Genomic DNA, 24,683 nt, shown 5'->3' with positions numbered 1-24,683 from the left:
GCAGAACCGCTTCTGATTTGTTTGTAGCCGGTTAAGGTTCTGACCGCAACTGCGCATTGTGCTTGGCTGCGTCGCTTGGCTCAACCATGCACCACCGCCTTTCCTATTCGGGCGAGAGTAGTTTGTAGATTCATTCAGCAGATTTAGAGTGTAAACAGTGATAGCCTTGCTTTGTCCTCGCCCACCCATCGTGCTCCAACCATCTTGTGTCCACCACCAACAATTAGCGGCCGCTGTGAGAACTCGCATGTGCCTTGTATTCTCCAGACCGTTTTGACCTGGATTCTCTGAACTTGTTGTTTCCGTTGCGATGAGGTTGCCCGCCAGCGCAGCGGAGCAGCAAACATGCTGGATGCCAATGCATTCTTCTGCTTACGAGCGGCTAAAAGCTAGAAAGGTTTTTTAGCCAGCCTCCCCACGCATTCACATTACGGGCCATTGTTTGCTGCTTGCAAGTGTGCTCGTGGGACCGGCGTGGGACCGTCTCCCAGGCCATGTATAAATGGCTCCTGTGCAGCCCTGGGTTCTGCACTATACCCTCAGATTGTTCCACATCGCATCCGACATCACCGCATCCTCCATTCCCTGCACACTCAGACCTACCAAACCACACCACCATCACCTGCTCAAGCGATGTATTCGACCTCTACCGCACCACTTGGTCTGCCCAGCATGCCCCGCAACATCTGCCATCGCTCATTCTCGGTCACAAGTGCCAACGGGACTCGTGTCAGCCTGCTCAACGAGGACACCCCTCAAGACCTTAGCTGCCGCTCGTCGATTCCTGGGCTGACACCCGACCAGTCGCCTCTCCTGCGCAGCTGCTCCAACTCACCGCTTCCCTTCCCACCGCTCAACTTTTTAGCCGATGCATGCCACATGGCCAGCTCGTGTGCCAAGCCGCTGCACAGGCAACCGCAAAGGGTCCTGAACCCTATGCCCCTGGTACTCCCGCCATGCACTCGCATCATTCCCCGGACAATTACAGTGCGCAAGTACAAGTGCTCGCACCCCGGCTGCGGAAAGGCATTTACGACCAGTGGCCATCTCTCACGCCACCATCGCATCCACACAGGCGAGAAGAACTTTGTATGCCTGCATCCCAGCTGCAATAGCCGCTTCTCGCGCCAGGACAACATGATGCAGCATTACCGCACACACCTCTCCCCTGGAAGCCGCCGTCCACGCAGCACGCACGCTCCCCACCCGTTCTAATTGAAATGTTCACCCTTGTCATGCGCTCCATTCCTCCAATGTGGCATATAGTATCCGTTGTTATTAATATAGTATTCTATTGTCCAATTTCCATTGCATTTGTAAGCATTGCAGAGATAGCCATATTCGCAGTATATCATGGATAGTACAAGAGTATGACGAGTAATATAGACCTATGAATGCACAGCATATGGTAAAGGCAGCTATCTGTGGGTATATATTCATGAACAGTTGAATTTTATGTGTAGTTCTGATGGCAAAAGTGAACCGTCTGCATTCGCACCAACTTGTAAACTATCTGGTTTGCGCGTAAATCACCTTTTGTTCATAGTTATCTTTCACTTTCTTCTTATCCTACCAGTATCTTTACCCATATATAAGATTTTATAGTCCAAAAAGTAACCAACCGTCCGCTAGAACCTCTTTAATTGAACAATTCAGGCTCTTTTGAGCCTCAAAGCGAGCATGTGCGACTCGCTCTGTAAACTCTTAACAGGGTTCTTTTATGGCCGATGGATTCAGACCTTAAGGTGACAAATATTTCTTCAAAGCACTAGAAAAATCGAATCCGGAACCGTAGTTATACCAAAGTACCATTCATTTCAGTTCGCATTTTGTAGATGCAGTACTGTACTAAGCAAACCACCCAATCCCTGCATCCTCGGCACTCAAACTTGGAACCACTGGCTTGCTGGCCAACACATATCCTACATATAAAAGCGGCATTCCCTGTATCGCCCACCTTTTCTAATACCTCCTTCCCCTCCACACATTCTGACTTCCCTACAAACCCCTCCTTTAGATTCCGTTATTTAATCTTCGTGGGTACCAGCCGTGGCATACCTCGGTACCGGGCTTGTCTCCGTGACGTGTATGGGCAGCCACTCGATGGATACGTCTGACTACGCAAGAATCACCCGCCCTGGACAATGGGATGAAACACCACTTTTGCTCTGCAACCTTCCGCAATAAACATTGTTATACCATACCTACAGGCTGGCTGCATTGAGCTCTCTTGGGCACATACCTCCTGCTATGCCAGACAGGCAATACTCCTGCAAGGTTTCGCTACTGATTCTGCTCCTGATGGGTCTGGTGCCACCCAGATTGCAAGTAAGCAGGCAGGCAAGCCAAGAAGCGCCCAGCCGCTGCCAGCAACGGCAAGCCAATGCAGTAACGCCAGTGCTGATCAAGCCCTCACCAGGAGTTTTTGAGCTTTCTGGGAAATTGCTATCGGCCTTGAGCGGTGAAGTCGTATGCTAGATTTCCTGCCACATTACAAACTGTCTAAACCATACGGACTAGCTGAGCTCGCATCGCGAGCACCAGAGGTCTAGTTAGACAATAGCAAAGACACTGCTGCCATGGTTATAAATGGGTGCAGGTAGCAATTGCGTTGGCTGACATGGCATTGGCATGTTACGTGTCGCCGGCTGCGCAACAAGGGGAGTTCAACACAAGCTCTGAAAAAAACGTGTATGTGATCAGGCCAGCTGAGCCGCAGCCATTTTCTTGGCTCGACGAGCTGAGTCGAAAAATAAAAAATCGGTGCCTCAGCCACTCAGGGCTGAAAACAAACCAGCAGTGACGACGGCGGTTTTCTCCTCAGCTTCTCCATTTTCGCTTGCTCATTCTTAGGTTTTGTAATTGAAAATCAACCAAGCGAAAATATTGAACCATGCAAGGTTCTGACGGCCTATTGGGAGCCAATTACGTGCTCACCACGATTGGTGAGAATGAAACAAAGGCAAGTGTGGGTTTGTCGAGTTCAGTCCAAAAGCGATGCTCGTCGCCAGAAGCCCAATGTGGTATAGTTTTCTTCTCAATTAAAATGAGCAAGTGTCTTGTTTTCAGTGTGTAGCGTATCCAGCTTCACCAAGTGAAGGCTGATACCTGCGTGCGCGTTACCAGCGAGCCATTCTCGTCGGCACGGCGCAGCACGCCCGCATATTCCCGGCTCTTGGCGCTGTCTAACAAATACGGGTATATTGCTGTCGGGGCACCTTCAGGAATCAGCGTTTTTACGACTGCAGATGCGGAAGCAGCACTTGTCAGCGGTGACGCGCCTGGTGACGGTGAGCCCGTTGTTCTGGCGAAGCGAAGCGAGATCAGTGTGGGCAAGGTCACGCATGTAGCTCTCAGTGCTGACGAGCTCTCGGTCATTGTGGCATTGGCGACTGGCTCGGTTCTGGTGTTCGCGGTGGGCGACCTGCTTGTCAGCCCCGATGCGAAGCCATCCATGACCATCGATGTGGACGACGAGATCCGCGACTTGCGACCCAATCCACTGGAGATGCCAACGCTGGTAGCAGTACTGACGCTGAGCGGTGCCGTTCTGATGGCGGATATCGCACAAGGGACGACAACGAGGATCACCAGCAATGCAGACTCAAGGGTTACTGCTATTTGTTGGTCCCGGAAGGGCAAGCAGATTGTGTGTGGAGATACCGATGGTGTTCTCACGCAGCGGGCACCCAACGACGGCGCAGCCAAGCGCACCATTCAACCACCGGCCACAGAGAACCATCCCAGTTCATTCGCTGTGTTGGCCGTCGACTGGATCGAGACCTACACGTTCATGGCCATCTATGGCGAGTTCCCGCCTGGCGGTTTCGTGTCTGGCAATGGCGGCGGCGGTAATGGATCGGCTGATGACGAGGACGAGTTTGAACAAGTCCAAACTGCAGCGTACATTATCACGCAGGCCAAGAAGCAGGCGCCCATGCACTGGAAGTATATCGAGGATCCATGCACGGCAATGGATTTCCCAATGCGCTACCCGGGCTTCCACTTTGCTAGCATCTACGATTGGGGAGCAAGCGTGCCGCACATGCAGTTTTTGACGAGCACGGGCTCGACCGATGTCAAGACGATTGCACACTGCCTGCCAGGCGTGCTTGAGGGCGGTGATGCTGGTAGCGATGGGCCTGACTGGTGCGATCTGGATACTGACCCGTTCCGTGGGCAGTTCCCACTAGCGGTGGTCAACACCGAAGAAAATGATACGACGTCGCTAGGCATGGCCATTGACTTCACCAGCACTCGTGATCTGCCGCCGCTTAACCCCGAGGATTCGACGGCGCCCATGCCACCGCAGCCCATCCTATGGATCCTAACCACTGACGGCTGTCTGCTTGGGTATTATGTCTACAACACGGTCGAGATTGAGCGCGGCCAGCAGTGCACGGGCATGGTCAAGCAGGTGCAGCCACTGCCTGGAGCCGCAGTATTGCCGGCCACTTCCGCCAAAACTCAGGCACCGGCTGCGGAGAAAGAGGAGGAGTCATCGCTGATATCTGGATTCGTCAAGTCCAAGGCATTTGGCGGTACTTTCTCGTCGATTCTTGCTCCAAAACCCAGCAGTGGCTTGGGTAGGACGCCAGGATTTGGCACGCCCAAGGAGTTTAAGCCGTCGTTTGGGCCAGCGGGCGCTTCAGCGTTTGGGATGACAACGAAGGTGGCGCCAAACTCTAACGCGCCTACGACGTTTGGTATCAGTGGGCAGCGCACGTTCGGTCAGGTGGGGGCATCGGCAGGGGCCGCTGGTGCGACGTCGTTTGCAGCACTGGCAGAGAAGAATTCAGGGTCATCCGGCAGCATATTTGACCAGCCAGCCAGCGGCCCGTCGCTTTTTGACCAGCCACCGTCAAAGTTCGGCTCGAGCATGGCCAAGAAGCAGTCGTTCTGGGGGGAACCAGTTGTAGTGGCGCCTGCCAAGAAGCCCGAGCCTGCATCGACCACCAGCTCAAAGGCTGGTGCCAATATACCGGCCAGTGTTGCCTTTGGCAGTGCAACTGGTGCTGGGGTAGTAAAGGGATCGGTGTTTGCGCAGTCGCGCAAGGTTGGTGAGTCGAAACCAGCAGACACAGCGGTAGCTGAAACCAAGCCCGTGACCTCGATGCCGATGTTCTCGACTGCCAACCTATTGAAGCCCAGCTTGTTCAAATCCCCCAAGCAAGGCAAGGGCGATGTTGCCAGTCCCTTTGCGATTAAGAAGTCACCTGAGGCGATCGAGAAGCACGTCTCCTTTGCTCCTATCCCGTCGAAGAAGACCGATGCGCCCAAGCCGCCCACTGCCGAGGAGATTGCAGAGGCGAAGAAGCTTGCAGAGGCCGAGCAGAAGCGGATTGACAAGGAGCGCCGCGCAAAGCAAGCCGAGGTGGAGAGACTGGCTGCTGAGGAGCAGAAACGCGCCGAGAAAGAACAGCGGGCCAAGGAGCGCGAGGAGCACCGCCTAATCCAGGAGCAGAAGCGTCACGAGGCGGATGAGCGCCGCGCCGAGAGGAGGCGCCGCGGTGAGCTGCGTCAGGACCTCAGGCGTATGTCCAGCCAGCTGGTCAGAAACCAGTTTGTTTTGACCCTGAACAAGTTTGACAGCGAGCTGAAGCAGTTCAAGAAGTCGGTGCGGCGGTCTCGCCAGACGATCAAGGGAGTCCATGCAGCCACTCTGCCGCCGATCGAGATCGACGAGTCGGTGACCAAGCTGGCGTCAGCTACGGTGCGCCTCGAGTCTTTGAGCATCGGGGATACCGGGGCCTGGAACAGCTTTGCCGATGTGCTGGCTGGTGCTCTGTTGCAGTCGCGCAAAGACCTGGAGAGCAGCTACAAGGGGATACGAGACGAGCAGGCAGATCTGTCTCGAATCGACACCCGCGGCAGTGAGATCAAGCGCATTCTGGAGTCTGCCAATTCGATGCGTGCAGCGCCCAATGCGACTGTCGATGGCGGAATGAACCCGCTGCAGCGCGAAATCCATAGGCGCCTCCAAAAGAACCTCACTGCCATCAAGGACAGCTCGGAGCGCGCTAGGGAGCTGGTCGAGGCTGTGGAGGCCAATCGCCAGTGCTCTGATGGCTTGCTTGGCAGCAGCCTGCTTGGCCCATCGCCCGAATCGATCGATCGAAAGATGAAGAGCATCGACAAGTCGCTGGCCACGAACAAGGATGCGCTCGATAGGATTGCCAAGGAGCTCAACGAGATGAAGGTGAGTGAGCTGTCGGCCGAGGAGGCCCAGAGGAGCTCGCGCATGGCGCGTGAAACTCTGGACCGGGTGATCGCGACTCCCGCGCAGGCTGATACGGGAGCCCCGCTGCGGGCTGCTACCGACGGCCAGCCCTGGTCGCCACACGCGCTGCCATTTGCTGCTGCTGATGAAGGCGAATCTGCCGACCCGCTGCGTACGCCGATCAGAAGTCCGACGCAGAATCCGCACTATCCGCACACGCGAGTGCGCACACTGACGCGCCGCTCGGTTAAGCCCACTCGCCGCCAGTCGTTGGTTCCCGATAGCGAGATAGCAGATCTCGAGCTGATGGCTACTGGAGACGTCGGCAACAAGGTGTCGAAGCCATCTGCAGCAACGGCGTTTATCCAGGCTCGACGCCGTCGCGCCTTGGTGAGTGAGGCCCTGACTGGTAACGCGCGTAGCGCAGCAGTCGTCCTGATCGCAAAGACGCCAAAGAGTGCACGGTATCTGGCAATGGACGGCGAGGAGAGCATAGTACCAGAGCCTCTGCTCATGCCAAACATGGAGCGGTATGTCGAGGCTTTTGGAAGGCTGAATCCTGATGGTGGGGAAACGGTGGGTGCCGGTCTGGAATCGGACTACGAGGAGACTTCCGATTCTGAGCAGGCAGTAGAAGAGGCTGAGGCAGATGGTGCCCAGTGGCCGCAGGTCGAACCGGTTTCCGACTACGAAGATGACGAAGAGGAAAGGCCAAGTACGGAGTGGGAGACAGAGACTGAGGGGGAGTCTGAGACAGAGACTGAGGAGGAGTCGGATGGGGAGCAGAGCGCAGAATCCGAGTCTGGGGAGGAGCAAGAGGGAAGGCAGAAAAAGACAGCCGAGAGTGATGGTGGCAAGGAGCCTGTAGATGGAGGCTCGGCAAAGGACACCGCTGCACCGGCCGTGGCTTCCAAGACGGTAGCGTTCAGCAGCCCTGTACCCAATCTCCCGGCAGGCACCGTTTGGCAGTGCGAGAAGTGCAGCATGTCGAACACTGGCCCTTGGAGCAAATGCAGTCGCTGCAATGCACCAAAGCCCTCAGCGACGAGCGAGGCCAAATCCGAAGAACCCAAGCTTGCGGTAAAGGCGGATGCTGCGGATGCAACAGAGAGGGCTTTTACACCTCTGTCAGCCAGTGGTTTCAAGGTGGCGGCGGTCGAGGATGGCAAGTGGAAGTGTTCGACATGCGACCTGCTCAGTCCTAACTCTGCATCCAAGTGCACTGTCTGCGAAGCGCCAAAGCCTGGAGCGGTTACCGATGAGGCGACGAAGGCTGGCACACCAGCTATGCCTTCATTTGGCAGCTTTAAACCTACTGGTGGATTGCAGTTTGGGACCAGCAACACATCGGTGTTTCAGGCCACACTCAGTGATACTGGCGGGTTCAAGAGATCGTTCCCTGGATTCGTGCCGCCTGGGGCCGAGAAACCTGCCGCTGGGCAGGATGTAACCTCGCTGGCAGGCATGACCACTGGTACCGGTGTAGGCGTTCCTGGGTCAAGTGGTGCTGGTATCTCCACGCCACTGTTCCGTGGATTCGTGCCGCCTGGTGCAGAGAAGGCTGCTGCAGATAAGAGTTCGAAGGACACTGCAGCACGGCATGAAAGCAAGACGGCTGATGCTGATGCGGGTGTACCTGGGTCAAGTGGTGTTGGTATCTCCAAGCCACTGTTCCGTGGATTCGTGCCGCCCAGTGCAGAGAAACCTACTATCGAGGAGGATTCGAAGCGTGCTGGTGCACCGGATGAAGGCAAGACGGCTGATGCTGATGCAGACGTGCTTGAGGTGGGTGGTGAAGTGGATCAAAAAAAGGAAAGCCATGATTCGGAAAGTGGATCGGACGATTTTGCCCATGTTAGTCAGCAGACAGAGAGCCAGGCTGAGGACATCGCTGACGAACCAGCGGAATCGGATGGCGAGGAGTCTAAGCAGGACTCTGCTTCAAGGCCGGCACCTACCAAGGATGTGCAAATGTCTCTAGCGCTGGCTGAATCTGCGCCGTTGGACACGGATTACGACCGGATCAGCCAGGGAAAGGTTGCACAGGCTGGACTCGACAGAGTGGAGGTGCCATCGGCTGCGATTACTGTTGAGAGCGCAAGGGTCGAGGATATTGCCAAATCGGCATTGGCAGTTGGCAGCGATGCGCAAAACGAGCACAGCGACGTGCCTGCTACTTTGCCAATTGTTGAGAAGGCGAAGGTTGAGGATATTGTAGAGTTGGCGCTGCCAGCAGGCAAAGGCAAGCCTGCATTGGAGATTTCTGAATCGGCCAAAGTTCAGCTAAACGCTGACTACGACAAGATCAGCACTCCCAACGAGTCGCTAACGACTGAGCAACAGAAGGCTGCCGAGGGCAGCTGTTTGGACCAGGTTGTTCCTGAAGAGGCTCGAGCCGTTGATGCTATTGCAGGTGCTTTGGTTGAGGACGTAGTTGAATCGGCACTTCGCTCTGCTGCTGATGTGGGCAGTGAGGACGATGCTGCTGCTGTATTCGAGCAGGCAGTTGCTGAGGTTGCCGGTCAGCCTGGCGCCAACGATACTATTTGCACTGGAGTCGATGTGACCATCAAGAGTGACGATGCCGCCAATGGCGCCCAGAAGCCGTCCGCAGATGTGGCCACTAGCGAGGACGCTACACAGTTGGCCGACGTCGCGGAACCCAAGACGGAGTCTGAGGCCAAGGAGGACACAGAGGGAACTGATTCGACTGCGTCAGATAATGAATCGGACGATTTTATCCATGTTAGCCAGCAGGCAGAGAGCCAGGTCGAGGAAATTGCTGACAGAATGGCACCCGATGCGGGCGGTGCGATCCAGGCTGTTGCTGCTATCACTGGGTCTAGTGCTGCTGATGCTTCTGGCGAAAGCAGCGCAGAGCAGACTAATGAGCTGTCAGAGCTGGAGCGCGTGGATGTCGATCAGCTAGTTCGTGGTGTCTCCGTCGAGGATATTGTTGCTGCCGCAGTTCCTGCACTTATCTGTTCGTCGTCTGTGCTGGAGGCACCGGAGCACGCACGCCAGCAGGCGGGTAGTGCTGCTGTGGAGGGCATCGTTGAGAGTGGCTCTACGAATGTAGTGGATGCGGCATCCGTCGAAAATGATGCTGCGGAACAGCCTATGAGCCACATTGCTACAGAAGCTGATGTCGATGAATCGCAGCCGTCGGATGATTTCGAATTCTTGTCACACCCAGACAGCTTTGATGGCACTGGCCGCATATCCCAGGCCGATCTCAGGGCAGAGTCGGCACCAGCAGCGCTGTTTGGTATGGATGCCATTTCGTCGAGCCTTGATGATGCAGCGGCAAATATCGTGTCTGATGCAGATACCGAAGAAGTCGAGGAAAGCGACGACGACGACGACGTGCCGAATATTGCTGCCGAGACGCCTCCGCCTGGCATGTCTCCATCACCAGCTCCTGGCGCATCGTCTCTTTTCAAACAGTCGTCTCTCTTCAGAGAGCCATCAGCGTTTGGCCAGAAGCCTTCGGCGCCGGCGCCTAGTACTTCGTCGGGTGTGTTCAAAAAGGGTGCATTCGGGAACTTGGGCAGCTTTGGAGGAAACCCCAAGTATGTCGTTGCTTCAACGGACGCCAGCACGTCCGGACTGCCCAACGCATTCTCGAGCACAGCCGGGAGGACACGCATGCCGGAGTTTGGCTCGAAACTCGGCAAGCCAGCGTTTGGCGTGGCGTCAATGACTCAAGTGAAGCGCATTGTGTCGCCCACTGCTGGTGCAGCGATGGGGACATTCGGCAGCAAGTCGTCTGGATTTGGAGCTGCGTCTGACGCCTCGATCAATCCGTTCGACAAGTACAAGGAGGCATCGTCAGACCAGGCTTTGGGTGGCCCGAACCCTGCAGCTGTGTCGCCAAATGTTGCGTCTCCGAGGACGACAAGCAAGAACACGCAAAAGCCAGGCAAGCCAGGCAACGGCATGGACGATCCAGTGCGCAGGATGATCGAGGGGAGTGACTACGAGGACAACTCAGAGGCAGAGCTCGGCGACGAGTCTGACTGAGGAGGGTCGCTGCTTGTACTTGCTTGGTTATCAATATATCAGCATTTTGTTCGTAAAATTGGCAGTCCTAAGAGCTATACAGATCCTTGAGTAGCCTGCTGCACATGTCCAGAGTGTTGATGTTGGACACAGAGCGCACAGAAATTCGGGGCGGGGTTCGCTGGTTCACGAGCACATTCTGGCGGTTGAGCCGCAGCGGCTGCTGTCTGATTGCCTGCGGGCCGTTTGGTGCTGCCTCTGCCCAGCCAACAACACGCAAGCGCCTACTGCTCGCCACTGCGCGACTGGCAGCTGCAGTAATTGGCGAGTGCTCTGACTGCGGATTCCACATGAGCTGGCCATTCCACGATTGGGCAGCTGAGCAGCATATGCCGTCGAAGTCCTGGTCAGTCATGCCGAGCATGAGGGCAACATCGCACCTGCGGCTCAGTACCAGACATGAAATCCCGCTACCGTCCGTGGCCCAGCAGCACGCTTCGGTGATGCAAGCGATCGTCTGGCCAGATGCCGATGACGACAGCCGGTGTCGCTTGCTTGGGCACGAGCAGCGCATTGCACAAACACGCTGCTTGCATTTACGGCACGCGACAGAGATAGCCACATGCTCGATCTTGGTGATCTGGCAGATCAGCTCTACTGGGTATGCACGGTCTGCTGCAGACGACATGTGCAGGTCGCCAATGCACCACCGGCGTGCTGGTGTGGTGCTCTGGGATGGCCGTTCGCCGCCTGATGAAGGTGTACCCGAGAGGTCTGCCTGCTGCAGCGGTGGCACGATCGCCTGGGCAAACGTTGACAGCGTGCCTGACAGGTAGATGCTTTTGCGCGTTTGCGACACACTGACGATCAGGTCGTGGACCACAAACCGAGCGCCTTGCACCACTGCAAGCGGGTGCGAGAAGCTGGCAAGCTTGAGGTAGACAGGGATAGATTGCTCTGGACTGTCCTCGTCACATAGCGTAATGCGATTACTGAACACGCCCGAGACTGGTCGAGGCGATGCGCTGTCTGCCACCGTATTCGGCTCGGGTAAAAGCGGCTCCAGGAACACAATGTCGGACACACTGCGGTCGACCACCGTTCCGCGTACAGTGATCAGGCTATTTGGCGAGCACCCGTCCTTGGCCTGCAGCACTTCAGCTACAGAGTACACCTTGGGGCCACTGATCAGGCTCAGGGCCGCTGCAGCGTCGGTGGTGACATTGCACTGCACGGCTGGCAGGTGTACGGGCTGTGTCGAGACGTCTACAATGAACGGCACCACGCTGACTGTTTGCCACGGCAGGTCCGCTGGACTGCCGCTAGCCCTAAACTCAGCCTGCACTGGGATCGCAGAGTCGGCAGAGCCAAGTGTGATGAGCAGGACCTGCTCATGCTGGCTGCTGTCGCCGCTGCGCACATACTGCAGCGATGCTGTGCTTTTGATGCAGATGAGGTAGGCACTGCCAGGGGCCAGCAGCACAGACTGGCGCTTGAAGTCAACCATGAGCAGACACCTCCGAACGCTGGCGGCAGGGATATCGCCGAGATCAAAGGGCTCGTCTACTTCACCGCCCAAAGATGCCAGCACGGCTTGCGCATCCTGTTTGGTGACTGGAACAGCAATGCCCTTTGCTGTGTATCCCATTGACCGCTGGCTGTCGGCTGCCTCTGTGACTTTTGCGCCTTCGGGACCCGCATGGCGTGTCCTGTTTACTGGCGCTGCATTGCCACGTGCATGCACTACTACAAGGAGGCATTCGGCGGAGCTCAGCAGAGGATCACTGCTGATCGCATGGCCAAACGATGTGTCAAAGTGAAGGAGTACTGGCGAAGAAGCGGCCGCATATACGAGGTCGAAGGGATTGACGCCATGCTTGGCGATGCGTTCGACGGAGAATTGCCAATGCATCCATGCAGCGACATGGCCGATCAGTGCCTGGCCCGGGAAGAGCACCCGGTGAGTGTCGCCAATGCAGCTTGCATCCGGATGGACCCGGATCCTCGCTGTTGCGTCTGCCAGGTACAGCGATCCGCGGGTATCCAAGGTGAGCCGGCCTACCAGAGCCGTGGTCGTTTGTTGAAGATCCTCGGGGCTGACGTGGCTGACACTAAACTCTGGCATGTCCTCGTCGCTTGCTGCAGATGCAAGGGGCAGACTCGAAAGATTCTCCCGGCTCCACTTGATGAAGCGCGATGCGACGTCGCTCAGAGCAACGATGCGGGTAGGAAAGTGCGACCGTGGCGTCTCAGCTCGGCAGCTGGCGTCGTGGGCGAGGAATTCTGCGTACAGGTTCCTCGACGTGGCAGGGGCTCCAGCGACGGTGGGCACGCCAGCCCAGCGCATGGCAGAATCGAGCAGCTCCCGGCGTATCAGCTTGCCGTCAGCCTGCGGATCGTAGCCCGCCACCATGCCGCGAGGGAACTTTTTGCTGAGCTTCCAGAACGCCTCTGCCGTCTCAATCATCTGCACTAGCCCTTGCGCGTTTCTCGCCAGCAAAGACGCCATCTCGCTGTCAATGGCCGTTGCCATAGCAGCAGAATTGCCGGTGCCAGAAAAGTCGGTGACCCGCACAGACGTCCGTGCGCAGGCACCAAAAACCAGCAGCCGCTGCTTGCTGGGCTCGGCAGTGTCGCCAGGCAGTGCTCGCTTGATCCACTCCCACTGGTAGCCAGCCGAGTTTGACAAAAGAATGATATGCGAGTTCTCCACCAGTATTCTTGTCCCTGTCCGCAGAACCGTCAGCGGTGACAGCAGTGGCCAGTATGTGAGGATCAGCATATGGCAGTCATCGACGACGTAGATGCCGAGCACCAGGTCGACAATCCTGGTTACGACTCCAGCGTAGCTCTCAAGCTTGCCCTGGTTCACAAACAAGTGGGGGTCACGCCATGTGTTTAAGGGCGGTCCGGCTGGCACGCGCTCAGGCCGCGAAGCCCAATTTCCCGGTGCCTGCGACGTGTCTGTCCTCTGCGAGCTATCGGCAATCTGCTCCAGCAGCATGTTCTGCGAGGACTGCGTAAAGTGCGACGACCGCTGCGACGAGGGCTGCTGGTCGCCCCAAACAAAAGCCACAGAATCCTCGATGCGGAATGCCTGGGAGTCGAGTGATGTAATGAAGATTGCCTGCGAGTGATCGCTTTCAGCGAAGGGCGCTCTGGCACGCAGATGGTCGACAAACAGCGAGTCGCCGGCGCGCAGTGATGCAAAGAGGCCCAGAAATCGCGCACCAACCAGCAGCACTGAGAAGCTGCTAATTGGGTCCATGGCCGATGATTCGACGGCGATGCAGACAAAAAACCCAACGTCCTCCGATGCGGTGACTAGCAGCGACCCCATTGCATCAACTCGCCCATATACAGCATGGCTGTGGTGGTGCGTTGGGTCCGGACTTGGACTGCGCTGTGCCTGTTGCAATATATGTGCCCCACGGGTTGCACTGATAGGAGGCGATACACGAATTGCCGATTGGATCTGGTCAGTAGTGTCGGGCACAGGGGCCTGCTGAGCGGTCCACCATGAGTACGGCTGCTTGTTTTTGGGCATGTCCATTTGCGATGGCACCAGTACGGGGTCAGCCAGGATCTCTATATATGCCCAGGCAAGGCGCTCTCTGCCGCTTAACTGGCGAGGCGGCGGGATGTACCGCCAGCGTGTGAGCAGCACATATACGTGGTCGGCAAACCATGATGGGTGGGGATCCACAGCGCAGCATCGGATCTGCGCTCCACAGGAGTCGACCAGCACGATGGATCCAGCGGGCAGGTGGAACGGCTCAGTGGCCAGCTGCTCTGTCCGACTAGCCACGCGCAGCTTCCCCAACAGCGCCCCGCCGACAAAGCCATCCTTGCTCAGCGCCTGCTGCCTTCGCACATCGTCCAGGCGGCGAATATCTACCACGGCTGATGGCCCCATGTCGTGTCATGTAGTGGGAAGAGAGTGCAGGGTTGGCTAGGGGCAGAGGGGCTATGAAATCAAGCGGGCTCGCTGCCGAATGGTCTACACGTAGTTTCCTGATAATAAAATAAGCCGGGCGATCCGGATGAATATGGAGGCAGAATTTCTTGTTGAACTTGATTTTTTTTCCTCTACAGGAGCTTGTTCGGCGGCCTGAAACCTCCTATCTCCGGCCTCGCTCGCTCCCCCAAAATGAAGAAGACGTCCATCTTGCTCCTGGGCAGAAACCTGGCATGTCTGCTGTTGAGAGGGTCCGAACGGGCTATTGATTATGCACAAGCATGCTCCTGTGCGTGCCGCACCCAGAAAAACGAGTGCCCCAGATTCCGCTCTACAGCGCGCCCCGCCCTGGTCGCCTGCCGATACACAGAGGGAATTCTCATGGCATAGCCCTGTGCGGTGCCAGCCAGCTGGTGCTGGCGTAGGTTTTTGTGGGTGGGATGTGGGCTGATTGCCATAAAAAGCTCGCATGCTGCTTGCGCGTCGGACAGGCGTACAGTCGCAGGACTTGCCAGCGCTGCATACGTTGCACATCCTGCTGTGAAGCGTCCTTCCTGGGCAAAGCCATGTAAAAACGATTGCCACCGCTGACGTCAGAGGGCGAGAGGGAATTGCCTGCTGCTGCCAGCGCCTGGCTTGGTGCGCCGGAGCAATCGTGGATTTCTTGCAACAGCGCGGCGGATATTATTCTGGTCGAGAAATTGACCGGCGATAAGGACGGTGCGCATGGACGCGCCCGGACTAGCAGCTGCAGCCGTATTTCACGCGCCCAGTCGATTATCTGGCGTCCCAGCCATGTGGAGTAAAAAAAACCACGCTACCCTGCTGGCGAGATAAGCCAGACAGGAAATTACGGGGCAGCCGAGCGCTTTTGCATCATCGAAAGGCTGGGTGCGCGCCCGCTGGCCAGCCTGACGCTTTGAAGTGCGGGGCTCAGGATTGGCAGTGCATGGCTGCCGCTTTAGGAAGGCGCTTTGATGGGCCATTCTGCAACCGTCGCGGCAGCGCGATCCGCCCGCCTCTGCTCTATGGCCCGCGGCCCAGTGTTCACGGGCCAAACTGGCGCCCTTATTCTCCGCGTTGCGCCAATGGGCAAATTGCCCACCGTTCCTCGGCAAGAAAAAGTCAACCTGCAATGCGCCCCTCCCCATCTGCCGCTGCGCGCCTGCTACTGTTTGCCCACGGGGCGCCGTTTGTGATTAGCCGCCCGCAATTATTTAAAGGGACTGAATCGGCCAGGGGAGGAACACAATGAAAGCGTGCACCAGTTCCCTAACCAACCCCCTTTCTGCTTTGCTTCCGCCCAGCTGCTCTGTTTTCTGCACTCTCTACTCCTGTTCACTGGTACAACTGTAATTATTCCAACCGCAACGACCCATCGCCATGGAACTGCGAAAGACGCTTCTGGTCCTGGGCACGCTGCTGTGCGCGCAAATCGCTACTGCAAACCAGCTCTGGCACCAAGGTACGTGACGAAGCCGCCTGGCCCGAACAGCTGGACGCCCTCCCTCCCCCGCAGCAAAATAACACATGCTAACGCCGTAGTACCAGCATCATAGTTAACCGCTACGATGAGAACGGCGCCGAATGCCCGCTGAGGCAGGCATACAACCAGACGTGCTATTCGCTCTGCGTATCCGATCTGTCAAAGTGCCCCGGCAATGTACGGCCAGCCTGCCCCGAAGGACAGAGCTTCTGTGCCGATGGCCATTGCCACGACGAATGCACAGCCGAGATCAATGCGGCCAACCCGTGCTTTTGCAAGCAAAAGCCCAGTAAGATCCCCTCCGAAGCCCTGTCGCTGGTCCCTTGCGGGCCGATCCCCAAGGTCAACATCACCCAGTTCCATCCATGGGACCCGAAACCCGACATCCGCAACAGGTGTGGTGAGTGGGCCGGCATCACCGACCAGAGCCAATCTGTAGGTATCTGGGGCAGCATGTGGGCAACCGGCGATATGATCGGGGTGTGGGCTGACTGCCCAGCGGCGCCACATGCCAACTACAAGTACAATGAGGGCTACTGGATTGCCACCTTTGCCGTCAACGGTGCCCTGGCCTTTATAATCGGCGTGTGGTCGCTGTACAAGCGCTGGGCCGAGCGCGGCGTGCACCAAATTGCCTCCCACACGCTCGATGCCTCAGAGGCCAAGCGCTCAGCCGCCGCTGCTGCCGCCGCCGCCAACACACCGATTGATGACGTCAAGGCCGAGAAGGGTGCGGCAATTGCTTTCGATGACGATTCAGATGAGCGCAACACGCTGGACAAGACTGCCCGGCCCGGTGCTACCACGATCAACGGGGCAAGCCCGTCGCTTCTGGAGACTACAGATAGCCTGCAGCGCGACATCAGCCTCAAGGGCTACCGCGACCATTTCCTCGGCACATTGGGGATCTGGTCGATCGGCGGAGTGATGATTCTGTGGATCTGCTACTTGGGCGTGTGGACTACCGACTACTACGGCTCGATGCCCGGCTGGCGCCACGGCGTGGTTTCAAGCCTGGCGTACAAAGATGACTACCTGGAGCTGGCCACCTTCCTGATCGTCTGGGGGCTGTCGTTCCTTTTCCTGATCGTGCTCTACATCCTCAAGCCCCACCTGCGCAACTTTTTCCGTGTGCAGACCCTGCCGGCCACAGGGCAGTACGTCTGCGTGGTGCGTCCTGTGCATGAGGTCAAGCTTGTAGCTGAGCAGCCCAACGTGCTGCAGGAGGCCATCAACCGGATCACCGAGAGGCTGAGCATTGTGATGAGCCAGGATAGGACCTACACCACTTGTCCCGTCGAGCGCACCAGCGAGGGCCGCATCTACTTTACGTACCAGTGCACACGCTACGTGTTTGACGACCAGATTGGCCAGTACGCGCCGTTCGATTTTGATCTGGGAGCCACCAACCGCAGTCTGATCTCGCAGGCGGGTGGCTTGTCCTCTGAGGATGCACTGTACCGCTCCGAGCTGGTGGGTCCCAACTTTATCCAGGTCGAAGTGCCCGGCGTCTTCATGGCCTTTGTGCGCGAGCTGGTCTCGTTCTTCTACATCTACCAGTTCATCTTTCTGTGGGCCTTCTACTTTTACGCCTACTACCAGGTCGGTCTTGTCGACACTGGCGTGATCATGATCTCGGCCACTATCAAGGTCCTCTTGCGCATGGGCTCAGAGAAGCGCCTGAAGCGCATGGCCGAGCAAGAGGAAATGATCAGCGTGAAGCGTGACGGCCAGTGGATCGAGACTTCGACAAAAGGTCTCGTGCCTGGCGATGTCATTGAGATCATCTCTGGCTCACACATGTCGTGCGATTGCATCTTGCTTTCTGGAAGTGCCATCATGGACGAGTCATCACTGACGGGTGAGCCGCTGCCGATACGCAAGTTCCCGCTCCGCCTGGACGAGGGGCATTACGACCCCGAAGGCGCCGGAAAGATGTCTACCCTGTACGCAGGTACAATCGTATCGCAAGTGCAGCCCATCCTGCATGCCACCGACCAGCTCGAGAGCGACCGTGTGCTGGCGCTGGTCAACCGCACGGGTACCTCGTCTGACAAGGGCCAGCTGGTGCGCAAGATCCTGTTCCCGAATCCGATCTCATTCATCTTCAACGAGCAGATGCGCATTGTGGTGTTCATTCTAATCCTGTACTCAGTCTTCGTCATGGCCATGGCGGCATACCTGTACAAGGGCAATAACGTCGCCATTGTCTTCTACGGCGTGTTTGCCATTGCCCAGCTGCTCTCACCGCTACTGCCTGCTGCTCTGGTCATCGGCCAGTCGATTGCTGCTGCGCGTCTGCGCAAGAAGCAGATCTTCTGTGTCGACCCTCAGCGCATCATGATTGCTGGCAAGGTCCAGATCTTCTGCTTCGACAAGACTGGCACGCTGACCAAGGAGGGCCTCGAGTACTACGGCGGCCAGTGCATTGACAAGCAGACAGGCGCTTTCAACAAGTTCCAGAACACGTTGGGCGACAATGATGTTCTCTTCCAGCAGGCTGTTGCCAGCTGCCATGCTGTCACTGACCTCAACGGGCAGCTCATCGGTAACCCCGTCGACATTGAGCAGTTCCGTGCGTCAAAATCTACCATTGATCCAGCCCCCAGGTATCTCGATGCGATCATTCCCGCTGATAGCGCCAAGCATGGGATCTTGCACGTTGTTCGCCGCTTCGAGTTCGTCCATGCCCGTGCCTCCATGTCGGTCGCCATTCTGGATGAAACCACTGGTAAGCTGCATGTGTTTGTCAAGGGTTCGTTTGAGCGCATCAGGCAGATCGCGAACAGCAGTTCTGTGCCATCCGACTACGATGATACCTGCGCCGGTCTGGCCCGTGAGGGCTGCTATGTCCTATCGATTGCCCACAAGGAGCTGGACATTCCACTCGAAAAGATCAAGGACCTGACGCAGGACGAGCTTGAGGGTGACTGCAATCTGCTTGGCCTGCTGGTGTTCAAGAACATGCTCAAGAGCGACACTGAGTCCGCCATTGGCGAGCTGAAGGGTGGCTCAACCCGTACTGTCATGATCACCGGGGACACCGCTCTAACTGGCGTCTATATTGCGCGCCAGTGCGGTATGATCCCGCCCAACAACAAGGTCCTGCTAGGTGACTGCAAATCGACCATGGACGATGTCCAGTGGATTGATGTCGACACGATGGAGGCTGTCAGCGACATTGCCCCGTACCTGGCAGAGCTTGGCCAAGATGGATATCCGACAACGGAGCTGGCGCTTACAGGCACTGCATTCTCGCGTCTCAACAACACGGGCGCCATCGACAGCATCCTGTTCCATACTCGCGTATTTGCGCGTATGAAGCCGGTCAACAAGGTCGAATGCATCGAGCTGCATATGAAGTACGGCATCACGGCAATGTGTGGTGATGGCGGCAATGATTGCGGTGCCCTGCGTGCTGCGCATGTTGGTATCGCCCTCTCCGATGCTGAGGCCTCGATTGTATCGCCCTTCTCGTCTGCCAACCGTTCTATCTATTCGTGTGTTGAGCTGCTGATTCAGAGTCGTGCTGGCTTGGCCACATCGTTTGCCAACTTTGCCGCCCTCATCTGCTACGGTCAGATCATGTCGGGAATGGTCAAAATGGCCAGCTTCTACTTTGCCATCAGTCTGACGCAGAACCTGTGGATGCTTATTGATGGTGCTATCGCCACTGGTCTGGCTATGACAGTTTCCATGTCTGGCCCCGCTAAAAAGCTGGCGCCGTATCGGCCAACCACACGCATTCTCGGTCCTCAGATGCTGGCCTCCGTTGGCGGCATTGCTCTGATCAACTGGCTCTTCTCTGCAATGGCCTATGTCTGGCTCTTCCAGCAACCCTGGTTCCGCTGCAACGAGCACGCGTCTGCTGAGGTAGATGTGACCAAGTGGTGGTTGTTGGGCGACAACTACGAGGCATCAATTCTGTCGTTTGTCTCCACATTCCAGTTCATTAACAACGGGTTCGTTGTCAACTACGGTCACCTCTACCGTGCCCGTTGGTACAAAAACTACTCGCTGCTTGTCATCTGGGCCTTCTTGATGACCTTTGTGTCGTATATGCTTCTAGCTAATCCGAACCGGGTGGGCTGTGCATTCCGCCTCAACTGTGGAACCGATACTGTCCTCGAGAGCCTGCACTACCCTAAGCCCACATGGAAAATCGAGCCATACAACAGCCCACTTGGCCACAATGTTATCCCTAGGAACAGCCGCTGGGCACTGTGGGGATACTGTCTCGGTAACATGGCTGCAACCAATTTCTGGCAGGTGTTCGTCATCAATGGTCCTATGCGCAGCCTCCTGCGGAAGAAGAAGCCGCTGCGTCGTTTGAAGATCAAGCTGTAAGTTGCAAATACTTTAGTTGTTTTATAAACTCATTGCTATCAACGCCGTATCATGAACTATGCACTCGTTGTGTAGAAATGTTTTTACTTGGATTGATGTGTTTGTAATTTGAGTAAAAGAATAAACCTGTGGAAACAAGCTGTTTCTCTGATGTATATAGCCTTTTATCTGTATGTTCTGGGGGTGGGCTTCACTCCCTTGTGACTAGTCTCACCTGCCCATACAATACAGGATTATATGCTGAGTACTACACTGAGCAGTAAAATTGAGTCACAAAATTTTTTCAGCTTATACACTGGGCGGCAAAATTGAGTCACAAAAAATTTTTTTCAACATTTTGATGCTATATCTTCATCATCAGATAACGTAGATACTTCCATTCGACATATGTTTGATGGGGCTTGACATAGTATAAACGTATGAAGTTAGATGTGTGGTGCCGGGTGCCTTTCTTCTGTCAGCACTCATCATAGCCCACAAAATACACTTAAATAATACAGTACGCGCCTAAAACGACCTAGGTCAAATGTCAGGGAAGAGGAAACTAGGTAGCGTGTTCTCCTAATGATGATTATAAATGTGCTGATAAAACCAAAAGTAGGCGTTCACCAAGATATATTGGAAAAACCAGAAGGAATCCCTGCTGCTAGGAGCCAGCAAGGGGTATTTAAGCAAGGGCCGAGTGCGCATACTGAGCCCTCATCTAAGCCGCGTACGGCCCTGGATAAAGCTGCGCCACTCTCAGTGAGTAATCCGCCTTGGGTGAGTCGGAACCACCCTAGCAGCATGACAGATGTTCATTAAACATCATACTTCGTATGATATCGATACAAGAGTAAAAAACTAGAAAAATTTGAGAGGCAAAATTTTTACCAACTTTGGCTTCATAGTGCTATTTCTATACCTTATCATTTTTTGAATGATGTGAAATCTCTACCCATAACTCTGCTGCACTCCCTCTTCTATATAAATATCTCATTCACAATGTTGCTCAACTACGCATGGTACTATCATGTATTCAACATGAGATGAAAAATATGAAGGAAATGATCAATGCTTCAGTGCTGCCTTCACTCTTATAGATGTAGATTGCATGATTGATATTCACATGACTAGTATTCAACGCTGAAGAGAAATGAGATTGATAGCTAGTTCACTGAAGGAGTAATCAACTATAAATAATGTGCAACTACACTTATGCTCTCCTTTGAAGCAATGTATTTCTATGACATGATTTTTTATAGTATCAGTATATAGATAGGTAGAGAGGTTACTACTGTGGCTATCCACTCTATACTGTGAGATATCTATATGTATCCTCTGTGCCTAATGATAAGCCATTTAATCTGAATCACAAATTTTGCAACTTTCTTAATCCTTCTTTAAGCAGCGATTTCTGATCAAATACACAATAGATCAAATCAAATATACTTGCTATACAAAGTACATGCCCTACTGGTGATAGTGGGAATGAAAAATCCTAATCAATATACTCTGTTCTGCCAACATTGAGAGGAAAACTAGATTCTAAGAAAATTGGAAAAAGTAGATTCTGAGTTTAGAGTAGTATATCTCCATACAGCTGTGGCTATTGCTTCCTTAGTAGAGGGGGATGTGACATGCTGACCAGTGTGCATATGATGGTATATAACTTACCTTGATTACATACTTAGGATATGCAGTAGGAGAGTGCAAAGATTATGTCTGAAATAGTCTTCATTACATAAATGGCAATTTGGGTTATAAATTGACTAGATGTGTGTACTGTTTCTATTGTACGATGGTCAGTGGCATCTCCTAGATACGATGCGCTACTCACATATAGGGCTTCACTATGCGTATGATCTGATAATGGCCAAAATTCATCGTTTTTGGCACCTACGTTGCATTGGTCTAGGAAATTGTACATGAGAAAGTAAATGAAACCGTTTATTCGTGGCTAGTGAACTCGATGCATGGGCCTATCGCTGCAGTCAAAAAAAGCCTATGGTGGCTATGCTAGTTGTTGAGAGATAAATCGACAAATTTTTGTGAGCAAAACAAAGTCAAAAATATATTTTTCAAAAAGTCAATGGAGATCAGTCAGAATTGGTTAGCTATTTCATAATTATTAATATTTTTATTGTTTTCTTGTTCTGATGCCAAATATGGTGCTTCTACGAAACCCCCTTCGGCATCCTGAAAAATTTCAGTTGATTTCTTGGGACACAGCCTCTATCTCAGTAGAAGCATATTAATTGTGTATCAACTGAAATTTTTCAGGATGCCGAAGGGGGTTTCGTAGAAGCACCATATTTGGCATCTTTGTTTATTTGTTAATCTAGTTGCTAGAATCTTTTTGGCCACTACTAAACATTCTGTATTTTAAAATATTTATCTACTGCTAGTAATTGATTTCTTATTTGTTAATTGGTTATTCTGATAATAGTTATTTAGTTTCTTTAACTATTTATATTTGTGAATGGCCTCCTTGGGAGTACATCTTAACTCCCTTTTGGGACTTCAGTTGAAGAATAGAGATAATATGCCTGATATATCTGATGCAAGATATACTAGTAATGGCATTGAACAACAAGGATTTGTTCAGCAATCTGATATCTTTATGGATTCATGTGTTGTTGAGATACCTGAATCATATGCTCTTATAGATCAGATTAACAATATTACTCCATTTGTTAGATTGCATAGAGTTTTTGGTGATGGATACAGATTTAAGTATATGAAGTGCATGACAAGTGCAAGAAATGGTAAAGTCTCTGTTTACAAAGTATCTGCTCCAAATGTTGCAATAGCTGATCCTGCACTAACTGATATCTTTCTTAGGATGCATCAGGAACATGTATTTCTTCTGAACTATGATATTACAATGGATTGTTTAAACATATCTTCTAGGGCTGTGATTAAGGAATTTCTTCTTGATAATGAAATCAGTAGCAATGATATTCTTGATGATGAAGATAAAGTTGGAGCAAACTGTATTAGCTGGTTTACTGATGAAGATGAAATAAAAATTAGGAACAAGTTGTATAATAAATTTGTTCAACTTCTAGAAAGTGGTGAGGTTCGTAATCAACTTACTTCTAAGCTATCAGAGCTAGTGATGCCAACTTCTCAGCAATTTGGTGAAACACTTGTTGCTTGCAGGAATGAAGGATTAATGAGACTTGAGCTTACTGTTCACTCTCCTGAGTTGAAAGAAGTAGAATGGAACATAAACTTAATTGCTAGTACACTGGAGTTTCTTAGTGATTGTAGGACATTTGCAACATCTTATGAAAAGCAATGGATGGCACTAGTTGATCAGATTTATAACAAAAATATGTTATGCATTTACTTCCATAAAGAACATGCTCTTGGTTACTGCCATTGGTTCAATAGGACAACTATGAAGAAACAAGGAATAGCTAAAAAGTTGAAAGAGAATGAGGATGTGATGACTGTTGTTTCCAATCTTACATTTAATGGGCACCCAACTGTTCTTCTAACATATGCTACCAGCAGTGGTCCTGTTGAATCAGAAGTTGTTCTAAGAAGAGATAACACAAACATCACCATTGTTCCAAGTCAGAGGAATTCTTTCTGGCCTGTTGCTTCAAGAGAAAGACAACAACACACATTTGCTGAAATGGGACTTGTAAACTATCGTGGGATGCATATTGATTGGCTAACTGCTCAACAAGCAAGAGAGAAAGTTTGTCTCTCAACTCTCTCAAGTATTAGTGAGGATGCTGATGACCTAGGAATAGATGATCTTATTGCTGATATCAGCAACATTGAACTTGATGATCTAGAACCCATATACATAAGAGAAAATACTGATCTTAGGCCAGCTAGATACAAAGTTGCTTATAACATACTTCATGCTGGAGATGAGTTCCTAGTTAGTCATTATTTCTTATATACTTTTAGAGGGTTGCCATTCTACTATCTAGATATCTATATGATTCACAATGAAGTAGTTAGCAGTACTCACACTCATATCAAAATACAAGCAAGTAGTCCATTTGGTGAATATATTGCTTCTATTATTGGTGAACCAAATCAAGAAGTAGTACTTAAAGTAGCTAGAATTCATAATCGTATTATCCATATTGCGAGGATCTAGTTTTAAAATGGGCAGTTAGCAACCATTACTTCCATATCTGCACAACTGTAGTTGCATACATCAAACACATGCTTAATAGTAACACCCTTATCTTCTGAAACACTCTCAATCCATGCTCTGATATATACTGACAATTTCCTGCTCATACTGAAATTCTTAGTTAGTAGTTGTGCAAGCTTTTCTCTCTCTTGCTCATCAAGGTCAGCAAGTTTTGTAGTGAAGAAAGTGTAGAATGGGCCCATTGTAATAAATGACAACTTTTAAATTTATGAGTGCCTCACAATGATGAATCATCAATTACAAGAACTCAGAGAAAGGGAGTTTCATAAGCTGTACACAAACAAATGGAAGTTTCTGAATGATGACTGGGTAATTTTAAAGCCCACAAAATATCACAGAAGTGAAGTTCATGAAGTAAGAGAAATTAAGCATATAAAAGATACACTTCTTAAACATCTAGGGATGATTCCTGTTTTCTTCTTTCTGAATGTTTTGTTTGGTTGCACTCATTATCCATGTCCTTACAGAAGTGTAGAGAAAGGATTGCTCATCTTGTACCAACTTG

The 24,683-nt window shown here is 52.9% G+C and overlaps 5 protein-coding genes across 5 annotated transcripts; 4 read left to right on the top strand and 1 right to left on the bottom strand.

Annotated features, from left to right (window-relative positions):
• Positions 1 to 1,017: 1,017 nt before the first annotated feature.
• Positions 1,018 to 1,170, top strand: DL89DRAFT_215649 (uncharacterized protein; the record flags this gene model as incomplete). The annotated part of the gene is made up of 1 exon (XM_040884292.1): positions 1,018 to 1,170. A coding segment is annotated over one exon (153 nt), but the record flags the coding sequence as incomplete, so codon positions are not given.
• Positions 1,171 to 2,893: 1,723 nt separating this feature from the next.
• Positions 2,894 to 10,311, top strand: DL89DRAFT_281234 (uncharacterized protein; the record flags this gene model as incomplete). The annotated part of the gene is made up of 2 exons (XM_040889633.1): positions 2,894 to 2,968; positions 3,077 to 10,311. 2 exons carry the CDS (start codon positions 2,894 to 2,896, stop codon positions 10,241 to 10,243), a joined length of 7,242 nt encoding a protein of 2,413 aa, XP_040748134.1. The 3' UTR covers positions 10,244 to 10,311.
• On the bottom strand, positions 10,311 to 14,176 carry DL89DRAFT_320330 (uncharacterized protein; the record flags this gene model as incomplete). Its single annotated transcript, XM_040891198.1, has 1 exon — positions 10,311 to 14,176. Exon 1 carries the CDS (start codon positions 14,136 to 14,138, stop codon positions 10,311 to 10,313), a length of 3,828 nt encoding a protein of 1,275 aa, XP_040748133.1. The 5' UTR covers positions 14,139 to 14,176.
• A 1,387-nt stretch (positions 14,177 to 15,563) lies between these two features.
• Positions 15,564 to 20,073, top strand: DL89DRAFT_281232 (uncharacterized protein; the record flags this gene model as incomplete). The annotated part of the gene is made up of 2 exons (XM_040889632.1): positions 15,564 to 15,645; positions 15,740 to 20,073. The coding sequence occupies 2 exons, from the start codon at positions 15,564 to 15,566 to the stop codon at positions 20,011 to 20,013; spliced, it is 4,356 nt and encodes a 1,451-aa protein (XP_040748132.1). The 3' UTR covers positions 20,014 to 20,073.
• Positions 20,074 to 22,315: 2,242 nt separating this feature from the next.
• On the top strand, positions 22,316 to 24,382 carry DL89DRAFT_301322 (uncharacterized protein). Its single transcript, XM_040890842.1, has one exon. It carries the CDS (start codon positions 22,475 to 22,477, stop codon positions 24,116 to 24,118), a length of 1,644 nt encoding a protein of 547 aa, XP_040748131.1. The 5' UTR covers positions 22,316 to 22,474; the 3' UTR covers positions 24,119 to 24,382.
• The last annotated feature ends 301 nt before the right edge of the window (positions 24,383 to 24,683 follow it).

The sequence above is a fragment of the Linderina pennispora genome (genome assembly GCF_002104995.1).
Source record: "Linderina pennispora strain ATCC 12442 chromosome Unknown DL89scaffold_1, whole genome shotgun sequence".
NCBI classification, from domain to species: domain Eukaryota; kingdom Fungi; phylum Kickxellomycota; class Kickxellomycetes; order Kickxellales; family Kickxellaceae; genus Linderina; species Linderina pennispora.
This window is presented reverse-complemented; position numbering and strand designations above follow the sequence as displayed.

What these genes read in the sequence shown, in the direction of transcription:
- DL89DRAFT_301322 (XM_040890842.1), top strand. Translation starts at nt 22,475, where the DNA reads ATGGCCTCCTTGGGAGTACATCTTAACTCCCTTTTGGGACTTCAGTTG.